Here is a 16373-nt window from a genome sequence, read left to right on the forward strand (position 1 = left end):
TGTTCAGCCATGACCCGCATAACGACGTTGCTCAAGTATTTGGAGGGAGACAACGAATCAGATGGTTGACGAGGGTGAGGTGTGTGAACCGTAGCCGGGGAAGATTGGTGGCGGCTGGAAATCGAGCTATAGGGTTTTTAAGGTTGTGGGTGGAAGGATAAGATAACGACAATGAAGATAGAAGAAGAAGAAGAAAGTGTATTTGTAGTTAGGGTTTTGAGTGGTAAAATGGTAAATAAGAGGGTACCGCATACACGTACTCGTTTAAACGTTTAATGTCTGCTATCGAGTCGATATTTTAAATAAGCTGCTTCTTTAAAACTATTAATCGCTCTAATATTTATATTCAACGCAATAAATAAGTGTTAAGTAATTGACGGAATATTGCTAATATCACGGTAGCGGACCGCGTATTCGAACTCGGTTGTTAGTTTCTAAACGTTGCGCATCACAGACTATTTAAAATAATTTGTTTTGTTTAATATTAATTGTCTTTTATAGCATTGCGTAAATATATTGCGGATCTCAATGGAAACTGTTATAGCATTGTCATATGTTCATATAAAATGTTTGTTTTTGCAATAATTTTATTAAATTAAATTATTCATTACTAGTCTAACGAAATTAAAACGCTTATGAATTATTTGTTAGATTTGATTGTCGACATTTTTAGTATAAACAAAAATATAATATTAACAAATCGAAAAGTAGTGCTTGCCACAAATTAAACTATTTTGAATCCATCTCGTGAGATAATAGCCGGTGCAAAATCAATTGGATCAGATAGCCTCATAGCGGTAGTTCTAGTTCGTATATGAAGAATTCCAAGCATGTATAACGATCTATTATACCTCTATACGCACATTTTCATTGATGGTTTCTATGATTCTTTGTATAAATATAATCATTACTTCTAAATTCTACCATGGATAAGTACTGAAACCATAATCACTTATCTATGGGTAACATGTGTAAAATGAACATGATTTTGGACAAGCTTGTCATCTGTCGACATATTTGGTGGTTCATGAAATAAAAGGTTTTGCAACTATCATTGGTATGAAAAACATACTTGCATATTTATCCAGTGGGAGCTTTACATGAGATAGTTTGTAAGACAAAGAGAAAAATGTTTAATGAGAAACTTAAACGGATATCCTTCAAATTCTTCTTCAAACTTTGGAGCACGTCTAAAAAGAGAGTAATCATGAAAAGGTAAAATGTCTATGTTTATTGTTAACTTACTTTCAATTTAATCATAAAACTTTAACCTTGCTTATTCGGGAGGAGACATTGCTTCGACCATTAAAATAAAATCTTTCTTTTCATTTTGGATTAAAAGATTTCCGATTTTCAATCTTTTACAAAATCTCCATAACTCCGATGAGAAGAAAAAAGAGGGCGTTAAGAGACCCTTCTGGCCCAACCCTAGTGTGACATTCGTCTCTTTTTTTTTTTATATTTGTATTTCTTTTATTATCCGTTTGTAATCGGATTTTTCGTAATTAATAAGAATCGTCGAATTTATTTTTATTATTTTTTTTTGTTTTGTCTTTACACATCACTCGTATCATCATTAGTTAACGAGGCCTTCAAAGTATTGGTTATATGCAAATTTAACCCCTACACCAAATATCTTACTTATTATAACCAACAACTAAACCTGAGGGACCACATTGCAAATACCCAAACCTTTCCTCCTCCCCCCCCCCCTTTCTTCTCTTCCCCGTCACCACCGACGACCCCCCCCCCTCCATATTTTCACTTCAATTGACTCGTAAAATCCGGAGTGTATGGATCCTTAACCTCCACGCCAGTCGTCCTTATGGAAATAACGAGTAATTGCCGGCGAATCGAATCAATTATAATCAAATTCTTTAACCCGAGCCGCGGACTGACCTTGACCTCGTTAGCCTGTAAATACTCGGTTATAACACAATTAACTTGTCCCTCACACTCCCTAGCACATTGCGAACCTAAGTCCCATCCTAATTGCATCGTTGAATCAGTTATTGGACTCGTTTGATCTCATCCTTGGCCGAAAACCCTAACTCTTATATCTCGATCAATCCTTAACCATTTAAGGTAATTGAAAATAGTTTATGGATAGGCGATCTCATCCTATACAAGACAGAGGGTGTAAGATCTTATTATAATTTCTAGGGTTTATATGATTTGGGGGTTTGTTTGATTAACTGGTTATATGTATTCTTTTTTGTGTCTCTTAACGAATTAGAAACTAGCTCAGATGGCTAGTGCATATCACGTCAAACACTTAATCCGGCCAAGGGCGCAGGTTCAATCCCCCCTGGTCCGGTTTTTGATATTATTTTTGTTATTTGTTTGTTTTAATTTAAAAACTATATTTACATTAAAACCATATTTTTGTTACGCTCGTTTAAACGAACCGAACTCTGATAAGTTTCTAAATAAATTTCATATACATATATATAAATATATAAATACACATAATCATTTATATATATCTATATTTTTTAATGTTAAAAATAATAATAATAAATGTGTTCTTATATTTCTTTCCTTAATTAACTAAATTAAACCCCGTTAAAAACTATTTTAGATTACATAAAGCATTTTCATATGTCGGTGTATATATCATATAAAGGATTTTCTTTAATAACTAAACATGACTTTATAATTACTTTTCTAATGATTAAAATTAATATTTAATTACATCTTTAGCAATATTCTATAAGGTATAACTAATATGTTAACGACCCCAAATCCGTTGCAAACCCATCTCTTTGTGTCTTGTTCATTTAGTTGTTTAAGTATTTATTTCATTTACGCTTTAATAATTAGGATAAACTGTCGGGAATTATCACGAGACCAACTAGCTTACTCTAATCTTTATCATCTTCTCATTACCGTATTCCTCATTCCAAGTGAGTTCTTCATAACCCCATTCTAACGCTTTATAAAATTTTGGGTGTAGCACGTCACAAGTTTTTCTTTCGTTACTTATGTGCTTGGTTACAAACCGATTCATTTATATCATACATGTTAATATTATTCGTGCATATTATTTATGATTATACGTGAACTTGCTTGTAACATGTTTGTTGTTTTTATGGTGGAAATTACGCAAACGCAAACACGTACACATAGTGGGAGGATCCGACGGGACGTACCCGCGCCGTCTAACGTTACGACTTCGGTTGTTTACGTAAGGTGGTTCTCATTTCCCCGACTTCAACGGCTTCGGCTAAATGAACGGGAGGACGACACTATTTGATTTCATTTACTTTACGCTTGAATACTTATTGCATGACGATTGTTGAATCGCGAGTTATACACACACACACACACACACAAAACTTATGAAAACTCACCAACTTAATTGTTGACAAAATATATTATTTTCAACGTGCTACAGGTTGAATCGATGGTGTGCTGAGAACGAAGATCATTAGTATGCTTTAGGATATTTGAAATAAAGAACTTGCTTACTTTTTCGATGAAGTGTTATTGTTTTCTTTTATTCATTAACAATGTGTGTACTTTTGATGATATGGAATGAATTAAATATAATTAATGTCGCTTTAATAACGTTACGAGCTTATGAATAATCTGTACGTTACACCCAGGCGCATTCCGCTTAAAGCCGGGGTGTTACACCTCGACACTTTAACTTCCTTTTTCAAACCTGCTTCCATTTCGAGTCAAGAGATCAAGCTACTCGAGACCGGCTCGTGAAAAAGCTCGATCAAGCTTAATCGAGTCCAAGCCCGAGCCTAAAAGTTAGCTCGTTTAATAAACGAGCCCGAACTTCACTTATCGAGCTCTCAAGCCGGCTCGTGAGCCTAAACGAGCCTGCTATTTATATATTTTTAATATATATTTAATAATTATTAATATATATAATGTTATGAAAAATAACAAAATAATATATATTATTTTATACATAAAGTTATAATTCATATATATATATACACACACACACACATTAAATGAGCCGAACTCGAGCTTTGAAAATAGAGCTTGAAACAAACCGAACGTGAGCTTGAGCTCCATATAAGTTAAACGAGCTGAGGTCGAGCATAGTCGAGCTTGGACATGACTTGGCTCGTTTGCATCCCTAGAAATGGCATTGTGTAAGGAGTTTTTGGGGGTAGAAAAACTTCCTAAAATGTTGATGTGGAAAGATATCTATATTTATAGCTGTATGGTGGGCTTAACGCTAATGGGCCATCTACAAGATTTTCATGGATTATGTTATCTCATTGGGCCTTGGTCTATATGGGAGGGTAATAAGTCCCACCGGTCAATATAACCCAAGCTACATTATGCATTTATGCTGGACTAATAATTTTTCTCATAGGGTATTTTTTTTAAGTAATAATGGGAGATGGTCCTTGTTAGATTGTTAGCTTGTTAGATTTGAAGTTGGCTTCATTTGATCAGAAGTAATTTCAGTGCGAGTGAATAATCCCAATGCCATCATTTTTAACAAGTGATATTTTACTTTTTTTTAATTTACTTTTTATTTATATAACAAATATGTAGTTCAGTCGATACACTTCATCATGACGTATTTACACGTATAGTGAAATGCAGTACACGTTTTTGACTTGAGTATGTTAACAAGTGATTTATTTATTGCCGATGGGCATATTGTCCGAATTTATGCACCATCATATGAATACGCCTTACTATTTTGTAGAGGTGTACAAAACCGGTTTTAAACACAAACCGAACCGGTTTGGTCAATGGCTGGTCAAAACCAGTTTGACTCAAACCGGTTCGGTTTATAAACCGGTTTAGACACAAGATAGGCCGACCTGGTCACGTCAGTTCGGTTCGGTTTATAAACCGGTTTTTCTCAAACCGGTTCGGTTTTAAAACCGGTTTAGTAGATCTTAAGGGGAATCAGTCCTGAAACTGGCGGTTTGGGTCGGGTTGGGAACCGGTTTGGGTGAAACCAGTTTTAAACCCAAATCGGTTCTGTTCGGTTTGCCTAAATGTCACACCCCGACCAAAGGCGGCGGAACATGCTGAGGTGTAACGATTGTCCATAAGCACATTACACTAATTAAAGTGACAGTATTTAATAAACTCATTTCATTTCACAACATCGAAAATGTCACATAACAATTATCCATAAAATAACCATAAACAGGATATCACAAAATATGACAAATTTAATATTGTTCATTATTACTAATATCCTAAGGTCTTTGTTGTCGTTTTCTTCACAATCATAAATCAACCAAGATGCAAACCTGCAATATTTCATAAAATAAAGTTTGTCAACACAAAGGTTGGTGAGCAATTCATAAGTTTAATCATATTAGTATATAATAAAGATAGCCACAAAACTTGCATACGAAACGATAAATAAAAGTGGTAATTTGGATAAATAGATATCGCTAAACACATTAGCGACACCTAGCTATAAGGGGATGCCAAACAGTCTAGGATTTTATAGTTATCGTTAATTGCATTACGTTAACGACACCTTGCTATAAGGGGATGCCAAATAGTCTAGGATTTTAGAGTTCCACCAACCAAAAGCGATAAACACGTAGGCATATAAGCATAGAACACCAAATCGAGCAATTATTTAGGTAAAGTATACAACTACGTTTGTGGTTTAAGATTCAAATATAAAGCATTTTATTGAATAAGTATGAAATGTCACCCCCAAAATAAAAGATGGAAAATGGGGTATGAAGTACTCACCTTCAAGTAGCAAACTTGAAAGATGATAATTTGGAAATTTGTCGGAACGACGAGTTTAACGCACAATGCCTAAAAAGAAAAGAAGTCTTGAATTTAAAAATGTTGTCTTGAAGGTCTTTAAACAAAATAAATGTTGAGAAATGTAAATAATTAAAGTTCAAGGTTTAAAATGTAACTATTTAAGAATTTATAATAATAACCCTTTAAAAATGTAAGTTTGCTCGAAACCGGGTTAAAGTATCTAACCTTAATATTTACTCAACCTATGTTAAGTAATAAGGTGGGTAAAATGCAAGAATGCAAATCCCTTTTGAATAAAGATACTAAAACGGGTTTTTTTATCGAGTGTTCGGGTTGTCGGTTCGGGTCTTGATAATTGGTCAAACCCAAAGTCAACTTTCCAAAATATTGAATGTTATGAGATAACTCAATAAAATTTAATAAGACTTAACAAAGTATGTAGTTCCATTGTTTTAGAAGTAACAACGCACGTTAAGCGAGTGTTCGGTTTTGTCGGTCCAAACTTTGTTATGAGATCAAGTTGGATCCAACATTTCCAAGTACTTAAGAAAATATTTAAAAATCAATTTGTAACTATTTTTAAAGAAATATACAAGTCTTGATGGCTAAAAAAAAACACACTTGTGTGTCTTAAGCGAGCAAGAATCGGTTTTGTTCGGTTTCCATCTCACAACAAGTTCATAGATGGTTTCCACATGTCCAAACACTAAAGAACTTGTATAATAATGTACAAATAAAAAATACCAAAAGTTAACAATAAAGTCTTGAAACAAAAGTTCTGTTTTCGGTTCGGATCGTGTTTCGGGTTAAGACCGAGGTAAGATTCTACAAACCCATAACCATAGAATTTGTAAAAATGATTTTAGAAACTTAGATCTAACACTAAGTATGTTTAAACAAACAAAACTAGTAACAAAGTTCGGTTTACGATTTAGAGCTATTTACGGTTAAACCGAAGAATAGACTCTTAAAAACCCATAACAATGGAACTTGTAAACATGACCAACAAACTAAACAAGCAAGATTAATATGTATGAACAAGTTATATAGATGTATATATATCAAGGACACGAAGTCCTCCATGAAGCCTTGCCTTACGGGGTCCAAAACCTCACCGACCGGAATCGGAGAAGTAACTAACAAAGGTAAACAAGAGGTGTATATTATATATATGTTGCACAACCATAAACAAGTATTAATAAGGCTACATAAACTAATTAAGATGAAAGACTAAAAACCTTTAAGAACACTTAAGAAGATAACCTTGAATCTTTGATGTTTGAGAGAGTTTTTTTTTTTTTTTTGAGTTGTAGCAAGGGAAAATGAAGAGGAAAGGTGGTGTATATATAGGGTAATGTTGGTGGTCAAATATGGGTGTGAGACACAAGAGTTTTCATGCAAAATGGATCAAGACAAAAACACAAAACAAAAAAAAAATAAAATAAAAATAAATAAATAAATAAATAAATATAAAAATAGGATGTTTTCAAGACCCAACAAGTGTGAAACAATATTGTAACATAAATCCATCATTTTGATTATAACATAAGCTTCGGTTTACAAATCGGGTCGGTTTACATAATAAACAAATACAAAAACAAATATAAACAAGACCCAAAACTAACGAATGTCACATTAAAATCGGTCCCAAACCGGTTTTTTTAACACCTCTACTATTTTGTATGAGCACATTCTAGAATACACTTGATACCAAGTATATTCTATATTTACACTTAGGCATGCATAATCCACATCTTATTATTTTTTTATTATTATGGGCGTATGTGCTAGTTTATGCTTGATCTGGACTCTCATGTGCAACATTTGGGCGAATGGGTGTGTTATGATTGCTTTTGTTTCCTAGAATATAAAGGGACAACTTCATAAAATAGCAACCGAGTTTCAGAAGTTGTTATAATTAGGTTACTCAATTTTTAAAAGTGTTCAAATTAAGTCACTCAACTTTCATATTTTATCAAATTAAAGGTTTTAACGTGTTTTTAGCATTTTTTTTGTTTCACATAGGAAATCTTTTTATCTTTTTTTTAAGTTGACGTTGAGTGGCGACGCGAATTTTATTTTTTATTTTAAAATTTTAATATAATTAACATTTTTTTCAAATTTAACTACATCTATTGCAAATTACGACCCCACATCTTATCCTCCATTTATTTCTTGACGCACAAAAAAATCAGTAAGACTCGATTTGAAGATTTAGTGACCCGATTTAGGGAAAATATGTATGGTCAATGACCTAATTGAAACAATTTTGAAAGTTGGTTACTATTATACGAAACATTTATTAATATAAAATTAAAAGTTTTAGTTAACAATAAATGATGGTAATTAAAAACCGCCATAGGTTATAAAGGGGAGTTTAGAAAATTAATGGGGTGTTTGTGATTACTTATTTTTGCTTCCTTATAGACTTATGATAAGTTGAGAAAAAATGTTTATGCTTTTTTATTATGTGAGAGAAAATATTGATAAGTTTTACATTTATAACTTATGACTTTTCTTATGAGTTATAAATAGGTAAAAATAAAAAATCCCAAACATCTCCTAAACTCAATAGTACCATCGATAATGATATCTTCTCCGGTAGCGTGTACAACTCGCCGGTTTGAATCAATTTTTAAAACAACTAGCCTTTTGCCATCACCACTTTGGTGGGATGGTAAAGGCTTTGGCCTTTTGGTGAGAGGTTCAGAGTTCGATTCCTGGCATTGGCGGTATAATGTAAATAGTAGGAGTAAAGCTTGTATGTTAAAAAAAAAAAAACAACTAACCTTTTGCAGTTTTGTGGTAAAATATTGAGGCTTAAATGTGTTTGACCATATAACATAGATATAGATATAGGGCCACATCTCCAGCTGTGTAGAGATCCAACGGCAGAGATCTCCTCTCACCTTGGCCTCCTCGTAACTTGAACACTTTGACACACAAGTAACCCCGGGGCCCACACACACGCGTGACGGTTTTATCAACCCCTCTTTACATACAATCGTATCACAACTTCTCTTCTCTCCCACGTTTTATTATTATTATTATTATTATTATTATTATTACAGCTCCTTCTTCTGCCGTACACCGGCGGCGATCTCACGGTTCTCCGGTCGGATCTCCGACCCATTTATCCTTGTCCTTACCCAGCTTCCCTCTCCTCCTCTCTATTTCAATTTCACATTCAACAAAAAAAAATAAAAAAACAAAAACTGAGTATTGGTTTGCTTGATTTATAATTAATATCTGGGCTTTAATAATAATAAGGGGAGAGGGAAGTTGAAAAACTTTTAAAAAAAAAACAAAACAACAAATAATTTTACAAGTAATTGTTAAGCTAGGGTTTTGAGATGGCTGCTCAGGTTCAACCTCAGGCGGTGAGTGGTGGTGGTGGTCAGCAGTTTGTGCCGACTTCGTTGTATGTTGGTGATCTGGAGTGGAATGTGACGGACTCCCAGCTTTATGATCTCTTTAACCAGTTAGGCCAGGTGGTTTCAGTTAGGGTGTGTCGGGATTTGTCGACTCGGCGGTCGCTTGGGTATGGTTACGTTAACTATGCGAATCCGCAAGACGGTTAGTTATCTTGAAAGTTGGATACTGGTTATATATTGTATGCAACTCTTGGTTGTGTTAAGGTTCTAGGATTTGGAAATAATGTCGTTTGCGAGATGGTTTTTAGAATACCTTTTATTAGAATAAAGATTCGGCCTGCTTGCGGTCCGCGCATATAAGGTATATATGTGTGAACCCTCGGATGGGCAAAAGTGAAATTGCACTAATTTTGACGTTATTTTACTAATCTCGTGAATTAACGTTAAAAGTAGCGGAAGGTTAATCGGGCATCATGTGGTGACGTTGATGGTCGAAAGATAAGGGTACATGCACCAATCGACCGGTGTCCTGATGGTTGAGTGTTATGTGCCTTAGTCCAAGGCTCGATGCAAAACTACTATCGAGCCGGGGTCTCACCGGAAGCAGCCTCTCTATTCCTACGGGATAGAGGTAAGGTTGTCTACATCTTACCCTCCTCAGACCCTACCATAGCTTTGCTATTGGTGGGATATACTGAGTACGACGATGATATATGATTATTAGAATAAAGATTATGCTTATATGACCCTTTAGGTTACTTATCTTGGCCATGGCTGTTTGACTGTTAGGTAGTTTATATTTGCTTAAGAGTTAAGACGTTGAAACTCGCTTCATTTATAGGCCAATGTATGTTGGAGCTTTTACATGCTGTTAAAGGTTTCGTGTGTACAAGTTATACTTAAAGTTCAAGGGACCAACTGGTCTCTCTAATAAATCTTGAGAGCTTATGTTATACTTTTAAGTAGAATCGTATAGTTGGCTAGAAAGAGTAACTTACCACAGTTTTCATTGATCTGTATTTAAGGCTATTTGGCTGAATGAGTGAAATTTTAGGCAGGGCTGGTTTAATGGCATAAATGAAGTTAATATTACATGCTCTTTTTAGGTATTTTTTGAGATCCATGTGAGAGAAGAAATGACATCGACGTTTACCGTTGAATGAAACACATTAATCCTTTTTTTTTTTATATATAATCTTTCAAGTCTTAAGCAACCCCATATTTTTTTTTTGTTATGTTGATGACAGCTGCAAGGGCAATGGAGGTGCTGAACTTCACTCCTCTGAATGGCAAGCCAATAAGAATAATGTATTCCCATCGAGATCCTAGTGTACGCAAAAATAGTTCTGGAAACATATTTATCAAGGTATCTAAATCCTCATTTATGTGCTTTCGAGTTTTTTAGGAAAGAAAAGAGAGGAAAAATAAACATGTATTCTCATCACTATCTGCATACGTATGGTCTTCTTTACCGACTTGCTTATTTTGAAAATTTGAATAAAATAGAATTTGGATAAGGCGATCGACCAGAAGGCACTACATGACACCTTTTCTACATTTGGAAACATTCTCTCATGCAAGATAGCTACAGATTCAATTGGTCAATCAAAGGGCTACGGTTTTGTGCAGTATGACAGTGAAGAGGCCGCACAAAAAGCTATTGAAAAGCTCAATGGCATGCTTCTAAATGACAAGCAAGTGTACGTGGGTCCCTTTTTGCGCAAGCAAGAAAGAGAAATGGCTGTTGACAAGACAAAGTTCACCAATATCTATGTCAAAAACTTGTCGGAGTCAACAACAGATGAGGATTTGAACAAGATATTTAGTGAATATGGAACTGTCACAAGTGCTGTTGTGATGAAAGATGCTGATGGGAACTCCAAATGTTTTGGATTTGTTAATTTTGAGAGTGTTGATGATGCTGCTAAAGCGGTTGATGCTTTAAATGGTCAAAAGTTTGATAATAAAGAATGGTATGTTGGAAAAGCACAGAAAAAACATGAGAGGGAACAAGAACTAAAACAAAAATTTGAGCAGAGTATGAAGGAGGCGGTTGATAAATCACAAGGGCTAAATCTGTACATAAAGAATTTAGATGTCACGATTGATGATGAAAACTTGAAGGAATTGTTTTCTTCTTTCGGCACTATAACTTCATACAAGGTTTGTGGGTCCCAAAACATCTTATTCCACATATACATAGCTATTCGGGATTGATATGGTGATTTGTGGTTACAGTATATTTTACAAATTTTTAACAGGTTATGCGAGATCCTATTGGAGCAAGCAAAGGATCAGGTTTTGTTGCATTTTCAACTCCTGAAGAAGCTTCTAGAGCAGTAAGTAAACGTAATATATCATTTTTTTAGTATATTGTAGTTGAAGGCCACTCAAGTATTCTACTTTTTTCATTAAGGCCACCTGTTGATTTGACATAAGTGAAAGTCGATACACGACATACACTATACATACTTGGTGGCCTATCAACTGGTTTTAATACATGGGTGATAAAATAGGTTGAATACTTGGATGGGCCTACATTATGCTTCTCTTTATTACATTTTTTAAGTTCAGTCCATATGATTAATGTGAACTTTTTTGTTGTGGTAGCTTTTTGAGATGAATGGAGAGATGGTTGCTAGCAAGCCTCTTTATGTTGCACTTGCACAACGCAAGGAAGATAGGAGGGCAAGGCTGCAGGTATGATTTCAGTTTCTTTATATGCAGTATGGCATTGTACTAGGTCAAGAGAATGTTATCATATTAGTTGAAATATATTAGAAATTCAATGTAGGGATAATATATTGAGAACCACCTAAGTATGTGTTTCTTCTACCAAAGCTATCCATATATTGAAACGACTTTATAGACCCCACAAGTATGTATCCGTTTTTGTTTATATAAATTTTGAGGTTACTTTTTATAATTAAAAGATTCATTTAACTGAAGGGTGTAACTTATCTTTGTATTTATATTGCTATTTAAATTATTTTGTATTATTTATATTAGGGGGTACCTTTGTCATTTTACAATTTGCCAGCATACATTTAGCCAGAACCAGTCTAAATCTAAACAAATACATATTTGGATGACCCATAAAGTAATTTTGATATCGTGGGCCTGAATGAAAAAAGTTAAATACTTGGGTTCTTGGGTAGTTGGGTGGCTGTCAAATACACTCTCAATCAAGAATTCACCATTAAAAGGCATATTTGTCATAAGCCCATAAGAAACTGAATGATGAATAGCAGTATATGTCCATAAAGTTGATTAATGTTCATTAAGTCTATTGATTTCGAGTTAAATGGCTCATGACAGTTGGACGTTTTTCTATGCAGGCACAATTTTCACAGATGCGTCCAATTGCTATGGCACCTACTGTAGCACCTCGGATGCCAATGTACCCCCCTGGCGGTCCAGGTCTTGGCCAACAAATATTCTACGGTCAACAGCCTACATTCATTCCTCCCCAAGTAAAATTCCACCTAAATATTTTATCTTGTCTATAGTCTTCAAATGCATATTCTTCATTCTATATTATTTATTCAGCTTTTACTCATTATTTTCTCCTTTTATTTTGGATAGCCTGGATTTGGGTACCAGCAGCAACTTGTCCCAGGTATGAGACCCGGCGGGGCTCCAATCCCCAACTTCTTTATGCCAATGGTTCAGCAAGGTCAACAAGGTCAGCGTCCAGGTGGCAGGCGTGCTACTGGTCCTGGCCAACAAAACCAGCAGCCTCTTCCGCTTATGCATCAGCAGGTTTGTTGCTGACAGCCTGACATATTGGTGCTCGTTCATTGTTTGTAAGAGTGTGTTTAATTGCTGAAAATAAACAGATGATGCCACGTGGGAGGGTGTACCGGTATCCCCCAGGACCAAATGCAGCTGAACCTTCGATGAGTGGTGGTATTGGAGGGGCTCCATATGACATGGGTGGAGTCATTCCATCTCCAATCCCACAACCAATTCCTATTGGTGCTTTAGCTTCTGCACTTGCAAATGCTTCCCCGTCTGAGCAGAGGACGGTATGCACTTTTATACTCTTTAATATGCACATCATTTTACTGGTTGATTATAGCCACTCAAAAATCACTATTATGTATATGTATGCACACACTTATATGTTAGTGATGTTTTTTAATATTTTAATGTTATGCTATATTTATAGATGTTGGGAGAAAATCTATACCCTCTAGTGGAACAGCTGGAGGCCGAGTCAGCAGCGAAGGTAACAGGGATGCTTCTAGAAATGGATCAAACCGAAGTTCTTCACTTGCTGGAATCCCCTGATGCTCTCAAAGCGAAGGTTGCAGAGGCGAAAGAGGTGTTGAGGAATGTTGCTCAGCAGGCGGCAGCTGGTGGTGCCGCCAATCAGTTGGTGGGCCTCTCGTTAGAGTAATGGAATTTGGATGGTTTGCGGTATGACTTATTATGTAGTTTGGGTAGTCTGCAAATGATTTGATTTATTTGATTGGGTTTGGGTGTTTTGGATGGTTGGATTGTTATGTTTTGAAGATTGTTGGTTGTATTGTGAAACTTGGGATTTAAATACTTTCTGCTGATTTGTTTATTTATTTGTAGCTTATTATTTTTAGTTAATTATTTTTAAGCATGCTATATGTGAAAAGTTGATGATGAACTCCTTTTATTACATCAGAGTCTTAGCAGTCTTTCACGTGTTTGTTAACAGTAGGTGCAGTTGGCATCTAAACCTAATACTAATTTCAACCCTGCATGATGTTGCATGCTTTTGCTCAGTTAGACTATACGAAGTGGGTGGGTATCGATTTGCCGCCCAACAACACACGTGGCGAGCGCCGAGCGGCAAACACCACCCCTGCCTTCTTGGTGCCGCCCGGCAGTGAACTTTGTGTGGAAATTTCCCCGCTCAAAATGCCGCTAAACTAAAGTAAATATTTTTTCATGTTTTGTGTTATTGGTGGGATTTTGGGAACGAAGACAGGGGGTGTCTGGTAGAGAATAGTCGGGGTGAGGGGTTAGTAGGGAATATGGGCAAAACATATATGGATGCACTCTTATATTTTATTTATATATATTTTTTAGTTGTGTTTATATTTTATCAGTTATATTATATATTTTATTGTTCCCGGTAGATGTAACCAATCTTTAGATGAATGTCAACCGTTGGATGAAGCTGAAAACCGTAATAAGTCCCTGATTTGCTTCTAGAAGCGCAAGTTGGGAGCAGTTTCAGATGGCGGTTTTCACAGCAGCGGATTTCCTGCTCCCCGCTTTTTCCTCCCCACGTCGCCGTAACCTCTATTCCTACGCTGCTTAAATATCAGAAACATTAATCGTTCCTTTTGTTAAAGTTTGTAGATTGAATCTCAATCTCATAAGGGAATCGTATTAGGGTTGGGACTCCATTTTCCCCAAATCAATAGTCAACACCTATCATCCGCGTTCACAAATAGTCTGTCTTTTCAAATCCGACAAGGTTGAATTGTGCGACAATCTGTTTGCTTTCTTAGGAGAGGTAATAAAATTAGTCATATTTGTTTTGATTTTCTTGCATTGGTAAACCTTAATTTAGGTTTAGATGATGTATGTTGTAGGATAATAAGAGGGCCAGAAGGTAGTTGAAGAAACACTAACCGGACCCCGGGCAGATTACTGGTAACCTGGGGGTTGGAGAGATGTTTCCCACGAGGGGTTAGACCCTGAGAAGATGGTTCTTCTGATAACCTGCAAAACAGACACCGTGAGCTCGTCACTGAGAAGGGGGGGGGGGGGTTCCTCCTTGTGACCACCCTCCGGCGTGAGAATCAGACTAGATTGCTCTTTAAATATAAAAGTATATTAAGAGATTGCTAGAGCAGATATCAGGTATAATATGATGATATCAGATATGATATGATAATACAAGATAAGATGAGATGGTCATACCATTTGTGGTATTTATAGCCGAAGGTAGGTTTCCAAAGAGGTATGGCCGGCTGCAACAGTGTTCCTGTTCTACCAACAGTAGCCTACGCACGTGCCCTGCTGGTAGTTGGTGGGTAGGTAGCGGCTGATAGCGACCAGGCCTGCTGTATACTATTCCTGTTCCACCAACTGACGGCTACGCACGTGGTATGGCAGTAGTTGGTGAGTAGGCAGCGGATAATAGTGACATACAGTGCAGGAGCATGCTGCTCGCCATACTGTTGTCAATAAGCTGTCGTATCTTTAGTCAGATCTTTTTCCCATACCTCGTCAGGTACAGTACAGAAGATCTTCCTGTATCGTACGGACTGGCTTATTTGGGCGGGAGTATTCCCCCTCCCGCCCTTGTGCGGGATTGTTCCCGGCTTCGCTCATTCCTTCAGGTGACACTGAACGATTGAGAGCTAAGTGCCTTGTGCGTGTAGCCTTGCTGCGCGGGTGGCCTTCCCTAATGGCTTGTATCCGAGGCTGCGGGGACAGGCGGAGTCCTTCACCATTGGGAGGCATTTCCTGCGGGACCAGCTTGCGTACTGCGCGTAAGGACGTCACGTCTCTGAGCATGGTTGGTCCTGCGGATCCAGTTGGTTTCTGCGCAGACGTCCCTGTTTAAGGTGAGTCTTGCGGGTCCAACTGGGCTCTGCTGGGACCTACCTCTTCAAGTCCCCCCAGTCCAATGTTCTTCTCATGCGTGTTTAATAAAGTGAGGTGAACTTTTGGACTTAAGCAAAGGGTTTTGAAAAGGGTTTTTTAAGGTTTTCCATGAGGATTCTTCCCGCGGAAGTCCTTGTCACTTGCAGAAATTCCCGAGTTTCCTGCTTGGTCTTTGGGTATGATGCGGGTAGGTCTGTAACTTCCTCGCAAGTCAGGAGCGTTGAGTCCCACTTGTGTGGATTCTCCATGAGGTTTTGGTAGTTTTGAACATAGTGATCAATTATGTTAAAACCACCAATTCCATCCTGGAGCTTCAAACAACGTAGTTCTCGACGTTCCCGCTATGCGGGGATGTTATTTCCGCTTCCGCAAGCATTGCCCAGAAGATCCTTCTTGGTTTCAATTCCCAGCGGAGCGCTAGGTATGTGAAGGGTTTTGCCTTAACACTGTACCAACGCTCGTCTTACGGTTACTTTACTTCCAAGGTATTCCTGGCTTCAATTCCCTGCGGGTGCTAGGTATGTGAAGGGTTTTGCCTTTACACTGTACCTGCAGCCGTCTTATAGTTACTTGGTTGCTGAGGAATATTTGGCTTCAATTCCCTGCGGGTGCTAGGTATGTGAAGGGTTTTGCCTTTACACTGTACCCGCATCCGTCTTACGGTTACTTGTTCGC

General features: G+C 36.9%; 1 protein-coding gene across 1 annotated transcript; it reads left to right on the forward strand.

Annotated features, from left to right (window-relative positions):
* The first annotated feature begins 9062 nt into the window (after positions 1–9062).
* LOC143601316 (polyadenylate-binding protein 2-like) lies at positions 9063–13501 on the forward strand. The gene is made up of 9 exons (XM_077078763.1): positions 9063–9300; positions 10346–10464; positions 10605–11261; positions 11360–11437; positions 11709–11798; positions 12437–12571; positions 12684–12860; positions 12938–13126; positions 13270–13501. Exons 1-9 carry the CDS (start codon positions 9078–9080, stop codon positions 13498–13500), a joined length of 1899 nt encoding a protein of 632 aa, XP_076934878.1. The 5' UTR covers positions 9063–9077; the 3' UTR covers position 13501.
* Positions 13502–16373: the final 2872 nt, after the last annotated feature.

Source organism: Bidens hawaiensis, unplaced genomic scaffold, assembly GCF_021521415.1.
Source record: "Bidens hawaiensis isolate Kalapana, Puna unplaced genomic scaffold, B.hawaiensis_p1.1 tig00001960_1, whole genome shotgun sequence".
Lineage (NCBI taxonomy): Eukaryota > Viridiplantae > Streptophyta > Magnoliopsida > Asterales > Asteraceae > Bidens > Bidens hawaiensis.